This window comes from Staurois parvus, unplaced genomic scaffold (assembly GCF_062004578.1).
Source record: "Staurois parvus isolate SC_StPar_1 unplaced genomic scaffold, SC_StPar_1.0 ptg000136l, whole genome shotgun sequence".
NCBI classification, from domain to species: domain Eukaryota; kingdom Metazoa; phylum Chordata; class Amphibia; order Anura; family Ranidae; genus Staurois; species Staurois parvus.
The window spans coordinates 1471744-1490449 of record NW_028317932.1 but is presented as its reverse complement, the minus strand read 5'-3'; the positions used below and the strand labels follow the sequence as shown (position 1 = coordinate 1490449).

At 41.0% G+C, this 18706-nt stretch overlaps 1 protein-coding gene across 1 annotated transcript in view; it reads right to left on the bottom strand.

Annotated features, from left to right (window-relative positions):
* Positions 1-18706, bottom strand: part of XYLB (xylulokinase) — a 202066-nt gene that overhangs the window by 173626 nt on the left and 9734 nt on the right. Inside the window, exons 4-7 of the mRNA XM_089673122.1 lie at positions 17516-17596; positions 15804-15890; positions 11385-11513; positions 9159-9224 (exon numbers count right to left, since the gene is read on the bottom strand). Coding sequence (XP_089529248.1) covers positions 9159-9224; positions 11385-11513; positions 15804-15890; positions 17516-17596 — 363 coding nt within the window. The remainder of the gene's footprint in view (positions 1-9158; positions 9225-11384; positions 11514-15803; positions 15891-17515; positions 17597-18706) is intronic.

The window sequence follows — 18706 nt, the reverse complement described above, 5'->3', positions numbered from 1 at the left end:
TCTATGGTGATCAAAAAATCACTGTAGTGAAACTAAAAATTATATACAATGCTTAAAACCATTATACATAAACAGTATTACTGTATACAAACATGTATAAATTTATACACATATTAGCCATTGGGAATCATATAGGCTAAAACATGGGGGCTATAATGAATATACATAACCATACAGTGTATGTCCTCATTAAACCCACTTCAATACAGTAAGTTACCTAAAATTAAAACAAATCTTTAAAAGTTGCAGTGACCAATATCAGAAAAAATATATATGAATAAAATTTCTAATTTTTAATTTTTAAATGGGCCATATTAGGAACCTTATGAATCATAATCAACACATAAACAGATTGTTATGGTAACTAAGGTAGTATTATTCATATTCATGTAATGTAGTGGTTCTCCTGAAAATCCACAATATAATCAGAATTATACAGAAGGCCATATGAACAGTTGAAGACATAGACATCAACTGTTATCTATATAGCAATTTATGTCTACCTCTACGTTATGGCCAAGAGGGGATAAAGTTCTCATCTCATATATCCACCTCGTTTCCATTTGAGAGACTTGTCTGAGCTTATTTGTGCCTCGCCAATGACTATGAACTACATCGATCCCTGAGAATTTCAAAAAAGTAGGGTCCCGGTTATGGTGGTAACGGAAATGTCTAGAAAGAGGATGTTCTTTCCGGCCCTTTTTGATACAATTAACGTGCTCTCTAAACCTGTCTCTGAGCCTTCTGATGGTTCGACCAATGTATTGCCGTTTACATGGGCACTCTAAAAGATATACCGCATAACGGCTATGACAGGTGATCAATGTAGAGATGTCATATGTTTTCTGAGTTACAGTGGAAGTAAAAAATTCTATTTTCTTCTTGCGTGTACCATCTAACTTACATATAACACACTTGTTACATGGGTAAAAGCCCGTCATATTGCCAAAAAACGTAATTTTAGGGGGAGGGTCTACTACATTTGGTGAGATTTTATCCCGTAAAGTAGGGGCCTTTCTGAAAACTATTTCAGGCTTATCAGGTAATACTCCAGCTAGGATTGGGTCAGCCTTAAGAATGTCCCAGTTTTTCTTAATAATCTTACCGACTTGTTTGTATTGAATAGAAAAGGATGTAATAAAGGGACAAAATTTGCCATTCTTACGTGAGGTAGAGGTGGTTAACATCATATCTCTATTCATATTCGCCACTCGGGCCATCTCTTCATCTAATACTGTAGCATTATACCCTTTCTCAATAAACCTTTCCTTTAGGACAGTGGCCTTTTGATGATAGGTATCAATGTCTGTACATATTCTCCTTATCCTCATGAACTGGCCTTTAGGAATATTGGCCAGCCACGAGGGGTGGTGGCAGCTGTCTGTCGGGATGTAACTATTCCTGTCTGTGTTCTTGAAGAAGGCTTCTGATGTTATAGAGCCTCCATTGTTAATTAGTGTTACATCTAAAAAGTCGATCTTAATGGTACTATAATTAAAGGTAAGTTGAATGTTGAGATTGTTATTATTTAAAGTCCCGAAAAAATTGATAAGTGCCTGTTCATCCCCCTGCCAGAGGAGGAGGATATCATCAATATACCTCCTATAGAATAAAAGCTCTGGCCAATCACGAGAATATATTATATCTTCCTCCCACCTGGCCATAAACAAATTGGCCAGGCTGGGAGCAAACTTTGCTCCCATTGCTACGCCTCTTTTTTGTAGGTAGAATCTGTTATTAAACCAAAAGTAATTGGTATGCATGGCAAAATCCAATAATTCCAAAATGTATGACTTCAATTTCTTGGAGATGTTAGTAGTGGTATAGGATTAAAATCTCTAAAATAAAATCTCTACTTGAAAATAAGGATCTAGTCATAAGGCCCGCTGACAAGGGCGGAGGGGTAGTTCTGCTAAATAAGGTAGATTATATAAAAGAAGTCCAAAGAATATTGGATGACAAAGAAACCTATCAACTATTACCCAAAGATCCACTTGTTACTTACAAGAGGTCTTTGAAACAACTGATAAATAAAGGTTTTGAGAACAATATCATTAATTCAAAAGAAAAGAACTTTCTGTGCCCAAAGGCCCCTAGACTCCCGATTACATATTGTCTTCCTAAAGTGCACAAGGACCCAGTGCATCCACCGGGAAGACCGATTATCAGTGGAATCGGATCTTTGTGTTCTAGGATTGGTCAATTTATAGATTACCATTTACAGCCCTTAGTGACAGCTACCCCCTCTTATTTGAAAGACACCAAGCAGGTTCTAAATGAAACTAAAAATCTCACATGGAATCCTAAATGTATGACTTTCTTGGTAACTGCTGACATAGCCTCTTTGTACAGTAACATCAATCACAGAGATGGTAGATCAGCAGTTGAGTACTATCTCAATACCACTACTAACATCTCCAAGAAATTGAAGTCATACATTTTGGAATTATTGGATTTTGCCATGCATACCAATTACTTTTGGTTTAATAACAGATTCTACCTACAAAAAAGAGGCGTAGCAATGGGAGCAAAGTTTGCTCCCAGCCTGGCCAATTTGTTTATGGCCAGGTGGGAGGAAGATATAATATATTCTCGTGATTGGCCAGAGCTTTTATTCTATAGGAGGTATATTGATGATATCCTCCTCCTCTGGCAGGGGGATGAACAGGCACTTATCAATTTTTTCGGGACTTTAAATAATAACAATCTCAACATTCAACTTACCTTTAATTATAGTACCATTAAGATCGACTTTTTAGATGTAACACTAATTAACAATGGAGGCTCTATAACATCAGAAGCCTTCTTCAAGAACACAGACAGGAATAGTTACATCCCGACAGACAGCTGCCACCACCCCTCGTGGCTGGCCAATATTCCTAAAGGCCAGTTCATGAGGATAAGGAGAATATGTACAGACATTGATACCTATCATCAAAAGGCCACTGTCCTAAAGGAAAGGTTTATTGAGAAAGGGTATAATGCTACAGTATTAGATGAAGAGATGGCCCGAGTGGCGAATATGAATAGAGATATGATGTTAACCACCTCTACCTCACGTAAGAATGGCAAATTTTGTCCCTTTATTACATCCTTTTCTATTCAATACAAACAAGTCGGTAAGATTATTAAGAAAAACTGGGACATTCTTAAGGCTGACCCAATCCTAGCTGGAGTATTACCTGATAAGCCTGAAATAGTTTTCAGAAAGGCCCCTACTTTACGGGATAAAATCTCACCAAATGTAGTAGACCCTCCCCCTAAAATTACGTTTTTTGGCAATATGACGGGCTTTTACCCATGTAACAAGTGTGTTATATGTAAGTTAGATGGTACACGCAAGAAGAAAATAGAATTTTTTACTTCCACTGTAACTCAGAAAACATATGACATCTCTACATTGATCACCTGTCATAGCCGTTATGCGGTATATCTTTTAGAGTGCCCATGTAAACGGCAATACATTGGTCGAACCATCAGAAGGCTCAGAGACAGGTTTAGAGAGCACGTTAATTGTATCAAAAAGGGCCGGAAAGAACATCCTCTTTCTAGACATTTCCGTTACCACCATAACCGGGACCCTACTTTTTTGAAATTCTCAGGGATCGATGTAGTTCATAGTCATTGGCGAGGCACAAATAAGCTCAGACAAGTCTCTCAAATGGAAACGAGGTGGATATATGAGATGAGAACTTTATCCCCTCTTGGCCATAACGTAGAGGTAGACATAAATTGCTATATAGATAACAGTTGATGTCTATGTCTTCAACTGTTCATATGGCCTTCTGTATAATTCTGATTATATTGTGGATTTTCAGGAGAACCACTACATTACATGAATATGAATAATACTACCTTAGTTACCATAACAATCTGTTTATGTGTTGATTATGATTCATAAGGTTCCTAATATGGCCCATTTAAAAATTAAAAATTAGAAATTTTATTCATATATATTTTTTCTGATATTGGTCACTGCAACTTTTAAAGATTTGTTTTAATTTTAGGTAACTTACTGTATTGAAGTGGGTTTAATGAGGACATACACTGTATGGTTATGTATATTCATTATAGCCCCCATGTTTTAGCCTATATGATTCCCAATGGCTAATATGTGTATAAATTTATACATGTTTGTATACAGTAATACTGTTTATGTATAATGGTTTTAAGCATTGTATATAATTTTTAGTTTCACTACAGTGATTTTTTGATCACCATAGATTACTCAAAAGTTAAATATATGTTATGAATGGGCACATAAGATACCACATGTGACACCAATTAAGTATGATGTATCTAATTTTTATATCATAGCCTCTTCTAGGTAAATGAGACATTGTATAGTTTTTAAGCATATCCCTAACTGTTCATTTACTGTCCCTGCATTTGTGCAGATACAGTGAGTGTGTATTCAGTCTGTGAGACCACGGGAATATGGCGGTTCCGTCCGCGCATGCGCACTGCTGTACCGACCCACGGTAAAATGGTGTCGGTCTTTTGTGCTCATTCGCACATGCGCATTTATACAGCCAGCCCCTGGGAATATGGCGCCGATCCGTACTGATCGGCGCTTCTTCTAGTTCCATTTTGTGAGACTACGGGGATATGGCGGTTTCGTTCGCGCATGCGCACTGCTGCATCGACCCATGGTAAAATGGTGTCGATCTGTCGTGCTCATTCGCGCATGCGCATTCATACAGTCAGCCCCCGGGAATATGGCGCCGATCCGCATCGATTGGCGCCTTTTCTACTTCTCCTTGGGGGTACCTGGAGAAGCCTGGTACTGCGACATATGGGAGAGAGGGGTGAGCCCCTCCCCATTAGTTTATTCATGTGCGTGGAATATGTTCCACCGCAGTTAGATATGCGGTGGATGCACATATCATTTAGACCACTATAAAATGGCGCCCAGACGCCCGCACATGCGCATTATGCGGGACTTTGGCAAAATGGCACCTAATTAATTTTATTACAGGCACACAATACACTCTATATATATGGCTTTTGTGGCGTCCGGCAGCTATGGCTCTTATTCCTTCTGATGATGTACGTGTGATACGAAACGCGCGTCAAGGAGTAGCCCTTGTTAGCCGTGACGCTAAACCGCCGGATCAAAGGAGGTCCGGCGGCCACTCTTCTATACCAGCTGGTCAGTGTGTCATTCATGATATCCTTAGTGCACAAGGATTGATTTTATTCTCATTTTATGTTAAGTGTGGTGTTTTTTAACATACAATAAATTTTTTTCATAATTTAACATAAATACTACACTATGGACATTCCTTTTTTGCTCCACATCGAGCATTTAATTCCTCAGGACCACCAGGCGATTACTCCAAAGCTCAGAGATATATCCAGCTGATCCTGTTTGGAACCTGTATGCCAGTAGGAATCCCCAGATGGGTCATCTTTCATCATAGAACCATCTTTTGGAGTTTCCTTTCATCCACAGTCGGAGTGATCTTTGGTGTATGAGACACAAACGCACATTTAAATTGTGCTTCCGGTGAGTGCGCAATTCATTCATTTCTTCTGCACATTGCCGGACTACATGCATTACAAAGATCTCATCGGGATACACTCATCTGTGTTTCTTTGATGATTGGACTATATTGTGCATTTATATTGTGCGTTTTGTATTGTGAAGTGAAAATTGTTGGAGTTCATGTCATTCCTTCTCCTCCTCCTGTTTCCAACTTATTGGAGGATCACATATAGTGTGTTTGGTCACATATAATGCATATGGTCCACATCTGCTGATATTTAAGTAAGGGATATTGTACCATCTCCAATACTGGTACAGTCATATAACATCAAGCGCTGCACTATTTATCTTATATTGTTTATTTGAAGGTTGATGGTTTTCCTTTTTAGTGTATCAGCTGCTGTGTCGGTTAGCGCTCACTGAATCCCTCATTACCATTTTTTGCAATACGTTAGTTTAACTGACAATTGCGCGGTCATGCAGCACTGCACCCAAATTAAATTTACGTTATTTTTTCCCCCACAAATAGAGCTTTCTTTCTGTGGTATTTGATTGTCTGTGCGGTTTTAATTTTTGTGCTGTAAACAAAAAAAGACTGACAATTTTGAGAAAAAAAACTATATTTTTGACTTTTTGCTATTAAACATGTCCAGTAAAAAAATGTAAAAATCAAATTACGTCAAAAGTTTAGGCCAAAATGTATTCTGCCACATGTCTTTGCTAAAAAAAATCCCAATACGTGTAATCTAATTGGTTTACATGAAAAGTTATAGCGTTTACAAATGCCGGTATATATACTGGAATTTTGTTTTATTAGTAATGGCTGCGATCAGCAGGACTTAGGCGGGCATTCTGACACTGGGGGGAACTGACTTGGTGTCACTGACACCCCGTGACACCAATACAGTGATCAGTGCTAATAAAAAGCACTGACACTTTTTTAATGTCAAATAGCAGGAAGGGGGTTAACATCTGGGGTGATCAAAGGGATAACCGTGTGCTGTTTTACTATGAGGCTGTGTGCTGTGTTTCACTGTAAGCACACTGCTTTGTATGGCTCTGCTATGCAAAGCAGTGTGCAGTGGCTGACAGAGATCTGTATTGTTTACATATAGGTATTGGCATCACCCCTACAGGAGACGTGTTATTACACGAAGCGCATCTAGGAGGAGCCTCTGCACGCCTTGACGTCACACCCCCGGATCAGGAGGTCCGGTGGCCATCATATTTATCCACTGGTCAGTGTATTCAAGAGCTCATGATTTTTTGTATAAGTTACAATCACCCTGTACGCTTATTTTATACCATATTATTTTTATACCATACTATTCATAATAAATTTTACATTACTACACCATGAGCGTTTTCATCTCTATTACCTGGCACTGAGCCTTCACATCTCAGCCCAGCATTCCAGGAGTCCACCCAGGCTGGAGGATTTGGGAAATAGGTCCAGACCATCATCCCTGGCAGCTGTCACCTCAATAACCACCAGAGGATATCTTTATCATCAGGCTGTACCTTCACAAGACCTCCAGCTACATGGAATTTCTATGTGCACATTAAAATTGCACTTCCAGTGAGTGGGCAATTTTTCTACACCTTCATGTCAGGATGCTGGAATATACCCATTTGGATTGAAGTCATATATACTGCATCACTGGAATATACCCATTTGGAATGAAATCATATATATTACCTTGGACTGTTTACCATTCAGTTTACAGGACTTCTTCTTTTTTGCCATATCTATGATAGTGTGTTTATCTGTATAGCGCTGCACACTCCATTTTATGTTTACATATAGGTCTCTCCCCCTTTGGAGATATTCGGCGATCACCGTGTGCCGGTGAGAAATCAACGGGCAGGACCGGGTGATTGACAGCCGAGGCCGCGAATGGTGGTGCCCCCTACACGGAACTGCAAAATCACATTTATATACGTGGTTTTGCGCACCCGTGCCTCTCTGTAGCAGTATTTCTGCTATAGGGTGGCACGGAAGTGGTTAAAGAAAAAATCAGTGTCATGGACAGACTGTATCTGTGGCTGGCAGTGGCAGGGTAACAGTTGCAGTGAGTGGAGAATGATAGATCCACTCTGACAGATCCCTGGATGGAATTCCCCAGGCAATGAGGGGAGATAAAACGCTGTGACAGCAAGCAGCTGAACTAAGTGATCCCACACAGATCTGACACAACACACCACCACCAGCACTGACAAAGATCAGCAGGCCCAGCAAGAAGTGGAAGAGCAGGATGTGTGATCATGATGATGTCATCACTCACTGACACATTGCACATGTGATGGATTTCCGGCTCAGTCACACTCACACAGACACGAGACATTAGAGTTAGACATGACCTTCCTCCGCAGGTGCAGTTCCACCTCCTCTGATGAATGTGAAGAGAAGGGCTGGAACTCCACAGTGATCAGCAGCCGCCAGCCAGCTTGCAGTAAGAGACTGAGTCTCAGAGGAACATTGGAAGGAGTGGCAGCTCAGCTGCTACACTGGCCCCAGACACCCAGCATCTGTCCTCTCTTCCTCCCCTCTGCCGCCCCTCCCTTCAGCCGAAGGATCACTCATGATGTGGCGGCATTCCACACAGAGAGAGTGCCGGCCTGAGCTGCGCCCAGGCACCCCTAGGTAACAGTGCGCCCTAGGCGGCTGCCTAGTTTGCCTAGTGGAAGCACCGGCCCTGGTTGGAAGCACACTCCCAGCATAGAGACCTAAATTGTCAAAAGCAGTTCTTGGTCCCCACTAACAATCAGTAGGTGGCGGGATCAGCTCCCAATCATGTGACCATTGTGATAGCCAATAACAGTGGTCACATGATCTATATATAATTAATAGCGCTGCACATTTATTGTTTATATATTATCTTGGAAGGTTATGTTGGTTACCTTTTTGGTGTTCTAGCGGCTTGTATCAAATTGTAATTACAGTAAGCGCTCGCTACACAACTTATATCTAGTGGTCACATGATCATCGATACCTCTCACCCCCTGGGTGTTCAGAACTTTTAAAAGGGACCAAGGATGGGTGGGAAGAGGATAAAGCTGAACTCCAGGTGAAACAAATATTGTTTCAATCTTCTCAAATGCTATCAATTTCTTTGTGTTTGGTAGAACTTAACAAGAGGCATGTGAAATCTTACCTGACTCCCTGTGGTTTTTTTGTATTTCTTATTGAACTGCATGAAACCTTGCTTTGCTCCTGTGCAGGAGTTTACTGTAGTAAAGACTACTCATGGCTCCTCTCTCCTGGTCCAGGGTGACTGGTCTAATATCCACCACTCCTGTAGTTTCATGCAGGCATCCTGTTGTGGATGGAGCCTGCTGGGTCCCTCCCGCAACTCTGCTCCTGACTATGTACAGCACAGTGATGATGTCACAGCTACTTGTAATATAAGGAAATATCTGGGTTTACAAAGGCATTCGGTGCATACAAAGTGGATTTCTAGAAAAAACAAATGGACCGCGCATAATCATAAACATGTGCATATATTCAACATATCATAAACCAGTCCCATATTAGTGAAACAAGTGCATATGTTTGTGCTCGGCTTATATAAGTGGATTTATATCTTTTGTGACTACTCATGAATGTATTTCAATGCACATTTATCTGTCTGAAGTTTATACTACAGAATAAAAATAAAAGTCAGCTAACCTCCGTTTTATAGTATGCTTCTGGTTTCTGTTTGTAAATCTTTGCAATCTGATTTCCTGTGAAACGCTGAATGATAGCAGAAAAAGAAAACTTAAAAAACAGACCAATACATAGGACATATATACAGCAGCAAAGCACAATACAGCATTTTTTTTTTATTTTAAAGAAGGTATCTACATGTCTTCATTCTTTCTTCCACCACAAATTCCAAAACAAGAGGTTTATTTCCCATTTTACCATAGTAAGCAGAGTTGTGCATACTGTATGTCAAGACTGTAAAATTCCCAAATAAGTTTCCCAGTCCATCCACTAGGTGGCAGGATTTGATCTGTTGATTTCCACAGTCCTACATTTTGCAGAATAATACATTGAATTGGGCTTGGTTTAGTTTTATGTGTTCCACTTAATTTTAGACTATTGCTATTTTCAGTTATGTTCATAATTCACACTACAATTTTACAACAGGATCATTAAATTTCCTCTTTATTTGAACGATTATATTATCATTCTTGGAAATATTTAAAGCAAACTTTACTAAAAACAGTTTGATAACAATGAATGTTCTTTAACAAAAGAACATACATTCAACATTAATAGTTATACTACCAAAATTAGTGTGTGCTATAAATTTTCTCCTGTTTGTTCTTGCTGGAGAACGCCATTTTGTTGAAGCCCAGAGCAGGCACTTCCTTTTTGGAAAATCTCCTCCTCTCCTTGGTCTCCAAGCTATAATGTCACTTTCTGTAATTAAAATATGTACATTTCCAGCATTGCTTGTATGTCTGGAGACAAGACAGAGAAGAAGGCTGGCAGAAGCTTAACAGTGCTGAGGATCACAGAGTGCCAATGAAGGAGAAAGGAGAGAATATCAGGGAGATACGATAAAACACCATCCTTGGTTCACACAGCTGCTACCTGAAAGTCATGTGACTTGCAGTGCAACTTTGCCAGGCGGCTTGAGTACTACTTTGAAGTACTTTTGAGTACTTTTGCAGCTCTGAAGCAACTTTCAGGGAATGTCTGGGCAATCTTCCTGTAAAGTCAGATTCAAATCACATCAATATAGATGAGCATCGGAGGCGACTTCTATTAACGTATATGGACACAAGTATTACAGGAACCTTTTCTGAAGTCGGAGTGACTACAGTAGTGCTAATTAAGATGGCTCTCATTGACTAACATGGGATTTCACATGTCATGCGACTTGGGATCCCAAGTTGGATCCCAAGTTGCGGCAGTGGCTCGGTTCACACTGCCGTGACTTGAGGTCTGACTTGTGAAATCCCAAGTCGCATGACATGTGAAATCCCATGTTAGTCAATGAGAGCCATCTTAATTAGGACTACTGAAGTCACTCTGGCTTTAGAAAAGGTTCCTGTACTACTTCAAGGCAACTTCTCTACGATTTGTGTCCATATACTTGAATAGAAGTCGCCTCCAAGTCGGATCCTCATCTATATCGATGTGATTTGGATCCAACATAGGAAGATTACCCAGGCATTCCCTGAAAGTTGCTTCAGAGTCACTTCAAAGTCCCTTAAAAGTAGCACTCAAGTTGCCTGGCAAAGTCACACTGCAAGTCATGCGACTTTCAGGCAGCAGTAGTGTGAACTAAGTCTGAGGCTGCTTTCACCCTGAGGAGTTTTTGAAGTGTTTTTGCATTAAAAAAAGCACCTGAACAAGAAAAATGCTTCCATATGTTTGGTTATGTATGTTTTCACACTGGGGCGTTGTGCTTCCGTTGTGGTGTAAAAACTCCTGCTTGCAGCATCTTTGGAACATTTTTGTTCAGGTAAACAAAACACCCCGAATACGCCTCTTCCAATTGAAATCAATGGTTTTGGTGCTGTTTTTAAGTCACATGTCCTTTAAAAAACACTCAGAAAGCACAGCAAAAGCACTGTAAAACGTGGCAAAAAGGCATATGCGTTTTTGCCGTGCCTTTGCAGTGGATCAATGTGAAAGTACCCTAACGATAAGTACACCTTTTACAAGAAAAAAAAAATGTGCATTTAATATTTTTTTTTGTTGCAGGAATCTGTAAAGCATTGCACCAGCGATTAGCAGATTGCCTCTATATGAAACAAGCTGAAAAGCTGCCCATGCCCCTCCTCATTTTGTATTAATATTAATTAGGAAAAGGGGAAAAGAGAGGCAAGGCATTCACTCCCTACAAATATCAGATGGGGTACTTCCATAAAATATGGCTTATGTCACCACACTTACCTCATATGCTCTTGATCCAGTAATGTTAGCCAGTTCCTGGGGCCCACCAACAGACTTTTCAAGGTGGTGGCACTCTGCACTTGTACTGGAGTCCATCCAGACAGGGCTGTCACAGATAGAGAAACAAGACTGCGGAGACAGATACAACTGTCAATGAACATGTCAATAAGATGATAGTATTTGCAGTAATTTGTGACTGGATAAGTAGATGGCATTTCACTTTGATGTCTTTTATATTTTCAGGAAGCCTTTTAATCTCTATCCATTCTAATGTAAACACGGGATAGACTGGATAAAGATTAAAAGACTTCCTGAATATATAAAATATACACATTACTTCCTGAGAGTCTGTAACCTGTATTCACTATGTCCTGTGAATAGGTACTGCTGTGTCACACATTTCACAGAGCCTGCCTTCTGATCCACAGAGGTGTCGAGAGAAGGATTTTCAGGAGGCAGTACAGGAATTTATTTTTTATTTATTTTAGGTACTTATACTGTACATGATTTTGCAGTTCTGGGTAGGGGGCACGCCGTGCCCTACCCACGCCACCATTCACAGCCTCAACTGTCAATCACCGGGTCCCGCCCATTGATTTCTCACCAGCACCTGGTGATCGCTGGGTATCTCTGACGGGGGGGGGGAGACCTGTGTATAAACAATAAAGATCTCACCCCTGTCAGCTCCTGCACACTGCTTTCTATGGCTCTGAATAGCAGAGCCATAGAAAGCAGTGTGCTTACAGTGGAAAGCACTCGCACAGCAGCACACTGTGAAACACACACAGCACACAGTTAAGCCTTTGATCGCCCCAGATGTTAACCCCTTCCTGCCTGGTGCCATTAGTACAGTGTCAGTGCTTTTTATTAGCACCGATCACTGTATTGGTGTCAAAGGGGATGTCAGTGACACCAAGTCAGTTCCCCCCAGTGTCAGAATGCCCGCCGCAGTCCCATAGTCCTGCTATTGCCACCATTACTAGTACAATAAAAAAATTTCAGTATATAGACTGCCATTTGTAAACGTTATAACTTTCACGAAAAACCAATTCATTTACACGTATGGGGATGTTTTTTAGCAAAGACAATTTTCACTGAATACATTTTGGCCTAAATTCACGACGAAATTTGATTTTTTTACATTTTTTTACTGGACATGTTTAATAGCAAAAAGTCAAAAATATTGTTTTTTTCTCAAAATTGTCAGGTTTATTTGTTTATAACGCAATAACGCAAAAAAATAAAAACCGCACAGGCAAACAAATACCACCGAAAGAAAGCTCTATTTATGGGAAAAAGGGACGTAAATTTCACTTGGGTGTAGTGTTGCATGACCGCGCAATTGTCAGTTAAATTAACGCAACGCCGTATCACAAAAAATGGCCTGGTCAGGAAGGGGGGCAAATCCTCTGCAGGGCAAGGGGTTAAGTGCCATGCCAAACAAACAATCCTGACTGTGGTAACACCTTACCACCATTAAGATTGCTAAGTGACTGTTTATGGAAGTCTGTGGAATCTCTCCCTCACTAACTGGTCCAGCAAGATGTTGTTCCCTGGTTATCCTCTCATTAGCAAGGGAGATTCTGTGGTACTTGGGGCCAGCGGTGCAGCAATTGCTGTAGAATTCTCTACTGTAGGCCAGTAGAATTCTCTCCCATGTGACTCTGCCACTGGTGGAATGAAGGTAGCATTAGAGTCACCAGTGAGACATCAGACTTCGGTCGTGGGGGCTCTTGTTGTTAGCTTTTACATCCCCTCATTGAGCTCTACTGCACTTATGTGCGGCATCCTGTGTGCATACAGAATTAAGTGTTAGGATGTGGTTTAGTGCTATGGACCCTGCAATATAGAGACTGTTAAAGAATACTGTATGTAAACTCAACATTTCATATTCCTGTTATGTGCCTGCTGTACCATGTACTTGTATTGTAAAATATCCTGTTCTTTGTATTGCTTTCTTTGTGTAAAATTCCTGGTGTTCCTACCAGTCCCTCTTCTTTCCTATTAAAAACTGACCACACTAAGCAGAAGAACATGTGGTCAGTTCTCTAGCTGTGCTGGGAACTCAGCCTGCTCTCCTCCAGTCATCAGACTTATGCTGACCCCCCCCCCCCCCTCCCACACACACACACACACACACACACACACACCTGCACAGTCTATCACTGGGAAGATCAGTGTTCTGATGTTTCTCCTCCCCCAGGTCTTATGCAGCTGAGAACAGAGGGAATGTGACCCTTATTTAAAAGAAAAAAAGGTATTTATAATGTATAATATAATTTTTTATATCTATACATACATGTTTTTGCCTTTCATTTCTATTTTAAACTGAATGTTTTTTTTTACAAGGTGAGGGTTTACAATCACTTTAAGGGACTCACAGGCCTTACACCTGTTTTAAGAGCTTGCATAGAAAACTACTTTTACCAAGGGCTGCAGTGTCTGGGCTGCAAAGAACAGAATTCCAGTAGCAGGATGATGTGATCCAAGCTGCAGCATCAATAGCAGATTAGGGCATACATCGATATTTAGTTGTACCTAATTGGGTTAGGTTTCATTGTAGTGTTACAATGGATATATCTCAGCCTGTATCTTACACACCTTGATACACATTCCATAATATATTCCGAGAATTATGCTGTGCAGTTTGTCACTAACAACAGAGAATTGACCACAATACCGTATCCTAATATTAAAGAAAGGAAATTGTCTGTGTTGCTTCTAGCAATTGGTTAGAATGGCTATACACATATAGCTTGCAGGCTGAATGGAAACAAAATCAAATAGATTCCTTTATTTGCTCTACATCTCGCAGATGAACATCTCCCATTGTGGCTATTGTACTTTGACAGCCAGACCCAACAGCTGTCAAAATACCCTGACTGGATGCAGACGCTGTTCAGTGGACAATTTTCAACCCATCTCCTTTGATCATAAAATCAGGGGTTTTTAAGTGGAAAGTGCCTGCCGAGGGCCACCCACTGTTCAGCAGGAACCTGACGAAATTCACCCCATGCATAACCAGTTTAGATTCCAGTTACCATTTGTTTCTATTTGGTAAATGTGCTGGGAAATTTTTCTGCTGTTTGTAATGCCCCTTCCATGTGCACCTTACTGTAAAGGCTAGTTATAGATTAGGGTGGCTTCTTTTTATCCGCATAGTTGAATTTGATGTGGGGACACACTGGATACCATCAGCTGCCATTGTGCTCTTGCTGCATGTACAGTGTATCCCTGAACCATTAAGGAGGAATGGGCTGCCTCCAGGCAAGCCTGCCTATAAAGTGTTACTAAACCCACATCAGCAAAATCAGTCTGTAAATGCAGTAAAGCATGCTTGTTATACTCACTGTGGAGCCTAAGGGGTTAATCCTCTGCATTGTGTAAAAAGGCTGTTTGATCCTGTCTTCTCTGATCCTCCCCTTTTTCTACTGTCCCCAGTCCAAATGCTGATAGTAAAGAGCTCTGGGAGTCACTTTGCAGATTCTCAGTTCGGTGTGTATTGCTAGAGTTTTTTTTTCTTTAGGAGGGTGAATATGATCATCACAGGGCCAGTCAGCACTGCCCAGATAGAGGGTCAGAGGTTATGCAGCCTCATAGGACAGTTAGAGCAGAATTAAAACTCCTAAAGGCTTTAACCAGTGCTCAGCCGGACCCTGATAGAAGTCACAAGACTGCTATACTGCATATTGCTGATGAGAAAAGGTATTTAGCAGATTATATTTACTAAAATAAATGTATTTTTATGTTCTGTGTATTGTGGGAGACTGTATCTAGTGAATGCAGGGTCCTGAGCTTCGTAACACTTTAATTTTTTCACTGCTATATGTGCTCCATCTTTGAGACTCAAGGTTGTTGAGTTAGGACCACAATATCCAGAGTAGCCTTGGCGAGGCACTGTGGCTTCAACATGCATATAACCTCTGTTTTAATGCAAACTGTTAGACAGGGCTAATTTAGTTTGGTTGCAGGCTAGCTGGTAAGTGTATAGGGCATTTTTCTGCTGTTTCTAATGTGCAAAGCCCCTTCCATGTGCACCTTAATCTGTGTACACACAGTCCGAATATCGGACCTTTCAGCAGGAACCAACTGACATTCAGACCATGTGTACAGCTGTCCTTCCAATGAAGCCAGCCTAAGGACCATCTTTTGTCGAAGGGAATATGTTGGAAAACCAGCATTCAGTTAGATTGTTGTACTATCATCACTTAGCACGATGATCGCTCAGTTTTTTTTTCGTTCAGCCTGCTGGGTTGAACAAAAAAAACCTCAATGTGTGTACCAGGCATTCCTGTAAATGCTAGTTATAATTTGGGTTGGCTGCCATTACCTGCACCATTGTTTCTAGGACAGGTGAAGAAAAGAAAAGACAAATCTAGTTACCTTCCTTCTCTCCAGCAATAGACCTTTTATACTGACCTGCAGTGAAGTGTGCAGAGGCAGTTCAGGTAGTAAACTATTTAAAACAGCTCTGGAGCCTTCTTTCCAATACACGCTGCCATGTTGCTGTAATATGAATGATAAACAAGAACAACCATTTACCATAGTATTCCCAGAACTGAATAAATACATGAAATATTGAGAACTGATGTATAGTCCGTCATATTGTAATGACATTGATGCATTATCTACAGGGTTTTGCAAATGATGAAATATGTTTTAGAGGTCTTGCCTTCAATTACTTACTGGTAAACAATAAAATACATCTACAGGGTAACAGTATACACAATTGCTGTGAATATTGTGCTTGTAAATAACTTGTCTGATCTCAGATCCACTTTAGAGAGAGCTTTAGTTTGAAGGAGAAATTTAGCATTCAAAAAAACAGATGCAAATACTCACCTGTCCCTGTGATGCTGCAGGTGTCCCACATTAGCCCTAAGCTCAAGAAATGAGCGATCATATGACCGCTGATTGGTCAGTTCTCAGTCCGCTCTGAGCAGAGAGTGGTGACTGCCAGTCATCGCTCTATGCTCTGCCCCTCCAGCACTTACTGGAGCGCCAGGCGTGGGAAGGAGGCAGGAGCACCTAACCCAGGATCTCTGAGGTGCTGAGAAGGTAAGCCAGCTGTAGGCTTACTCTGGCTAACAGAAGGGCACAAGTAAGTGTGCTCCTGTGATCCACAAGAGAAGTATGGGCAAAAAAGCACTGATCATACTTCTCTTTTAAATTGCTCTTAAAGGAAACCTGTATTAATAAAAAAAAAAAAAAAAAGTAGACCACTGCTGACCTTTCCTTTTAAAATTGGTGGTACCTGGCTGTCATGATGATGCAAAGGTTTCAGTAATTTTTGAGTCACCCACTCGGAGCAAGCGTGGTGACCAGAAGCTCTGGCTTCATGTCCTTCATGGTTTTCAATGTGGGAACCAATAGTACAGCTTCTATGAATGGATCATTGGGGTGGAAAGGTAGGGCACTTAATGAGTGCATGTCACAGGTGAAGCCGCTCATATTAACCCCCACAGCACCAGAAGATAACAGCTGCGAGAGTATCTAGGGGTAGAGGATAGAGAATTTCAACTGAACACAGCAACCTCTAGCACAGGGGACACCTTTTGTTCATGGTAAGTACAATCCCTTGTGCTGTTTAAAAGAAAATCAATAAACTTCAGCTTATTGGCACACACTGAACTGAAAAAAAACCTTACAATGTATACTAGGCAAGACCAGCTACTTGCACCCCGACAAAAAAAAAAAAAGGTCTTCACCTGTAGTTCTACTTCACCCCTCTTTCCCTTCAAATGTTCCACCCTACCACAAATCCTCTCCTCCAAATACCCCCCTCCTAGCATAAATCCCCCCAATCCCGTCTCCTAGCACAAATCCCTCCAAATTACCCTTCCCAGCACAAATCCTTCCTCCCCACCCAAATTCCCCCTCCTGCACGTAAAGTGCAACGCATCAGTGTATAATAGGGGGCTTAGGACAGTAAAGGCTAGTTTGCATTTGCGGTTTGGGGGAGAGATGGTAAAACCCCATAGTTCATTATATCTGGTTACCAAGTCACTTAAGTGGCCCTCAACTATGAAAAGGTTGAGCACCCCTGTTCTAGAGTGTTCAGAAACACAATTACTCCAGTCCTGTATACGGCCACACACGCCAAACATTCACCTAAGCATTTCAGCGCTTACCTGGCCTGTTCCTGACAAAGCTTTCACTTTGGAAAAGTCAAACCCAGAAGATTTCATTCTCTCCAAGATGCAATCTAAAGCCTAAAAAAGACAAAATACCGCAGGAATTCCAAAAAATGTCTAGCAATGTTATTTTGGAATTAACATATTATCCCCATCCACAAAAACGGCAGGAACAAATACTGTAGATTTAAAGGGTCATTCCATTTTTATATAGTCCAAATCTTTCGGCATCTTAATGTCCTAAACACCCGTGGGTGTGATTATCTTCTTCACCAAAATTCCTCCTCCAAACTGTGAAAATTTTTCTTACTCCAATTAAACCAATAATTATGTTTTTCAGAGCTCTTCATCACAGCGCACCTGGGAGAGTATCCACTCAACTCCTTCCAAATCCTCACATATTACTCCCAACTGATCCTCCACAGTACAGGCTGTCTGTACTGTGGTGGATCAGTCGAGAGTAATATGTGAGGATTCGGAAGGCGTTGCGTAGATACTCTCTCAGGTGTGCTGTGATGAAGAGCTCTGAAAAACATAATTATTGGTTTAATTGGAGTAAGTAGAATTTTCACATTTTGGAGGAGGAATATTGATGAAGAAGATCAAATGAAATCCACTTAAATGAATGCAGATTAAAATAGCAGTATGCAGCACAATGAATATTGCAGAGTATGACAGCAGTGTGCATCGGACTAACCGTCCAGAAAGCAAGATTCAGCCTCTGCCTCTGAAGAAGTGCGTGCGTACGAAACGTGTCAGGAGGGGCCAAGACGCCATGTCATTAAGCTGCCGGAGCCACGTGGAGGCCTGGCGGCCATCTTGCTTTCTGGACGGTTAGTCCGATGCACACTGCTGTCATACTCTGCAATATTCATTGTGCTGCATACTGCTATTTTAATCTGCATTCATTTAAGTGGATTTCATTTGTTTTTTACCATGGTTACTTTCATTAATAAATACTACATTCATTAATTACTACACTATGAGTACTTCCTATACTCCCCCTGGTGGAGTTATTTATTCATAGCACCTGCCTGATCCAGCAATATTAAGGATTCCAGAGAAGGGAGATCCTGTACCCAGGCAACCTGCACCCACTTATCCCTTAAGGGGACCTCTGGCCAGCTGGATCCTTTCCTTACCATCCTGTGTGCTCCCACCACCACTACCCACCTAGAGGGAGGATCA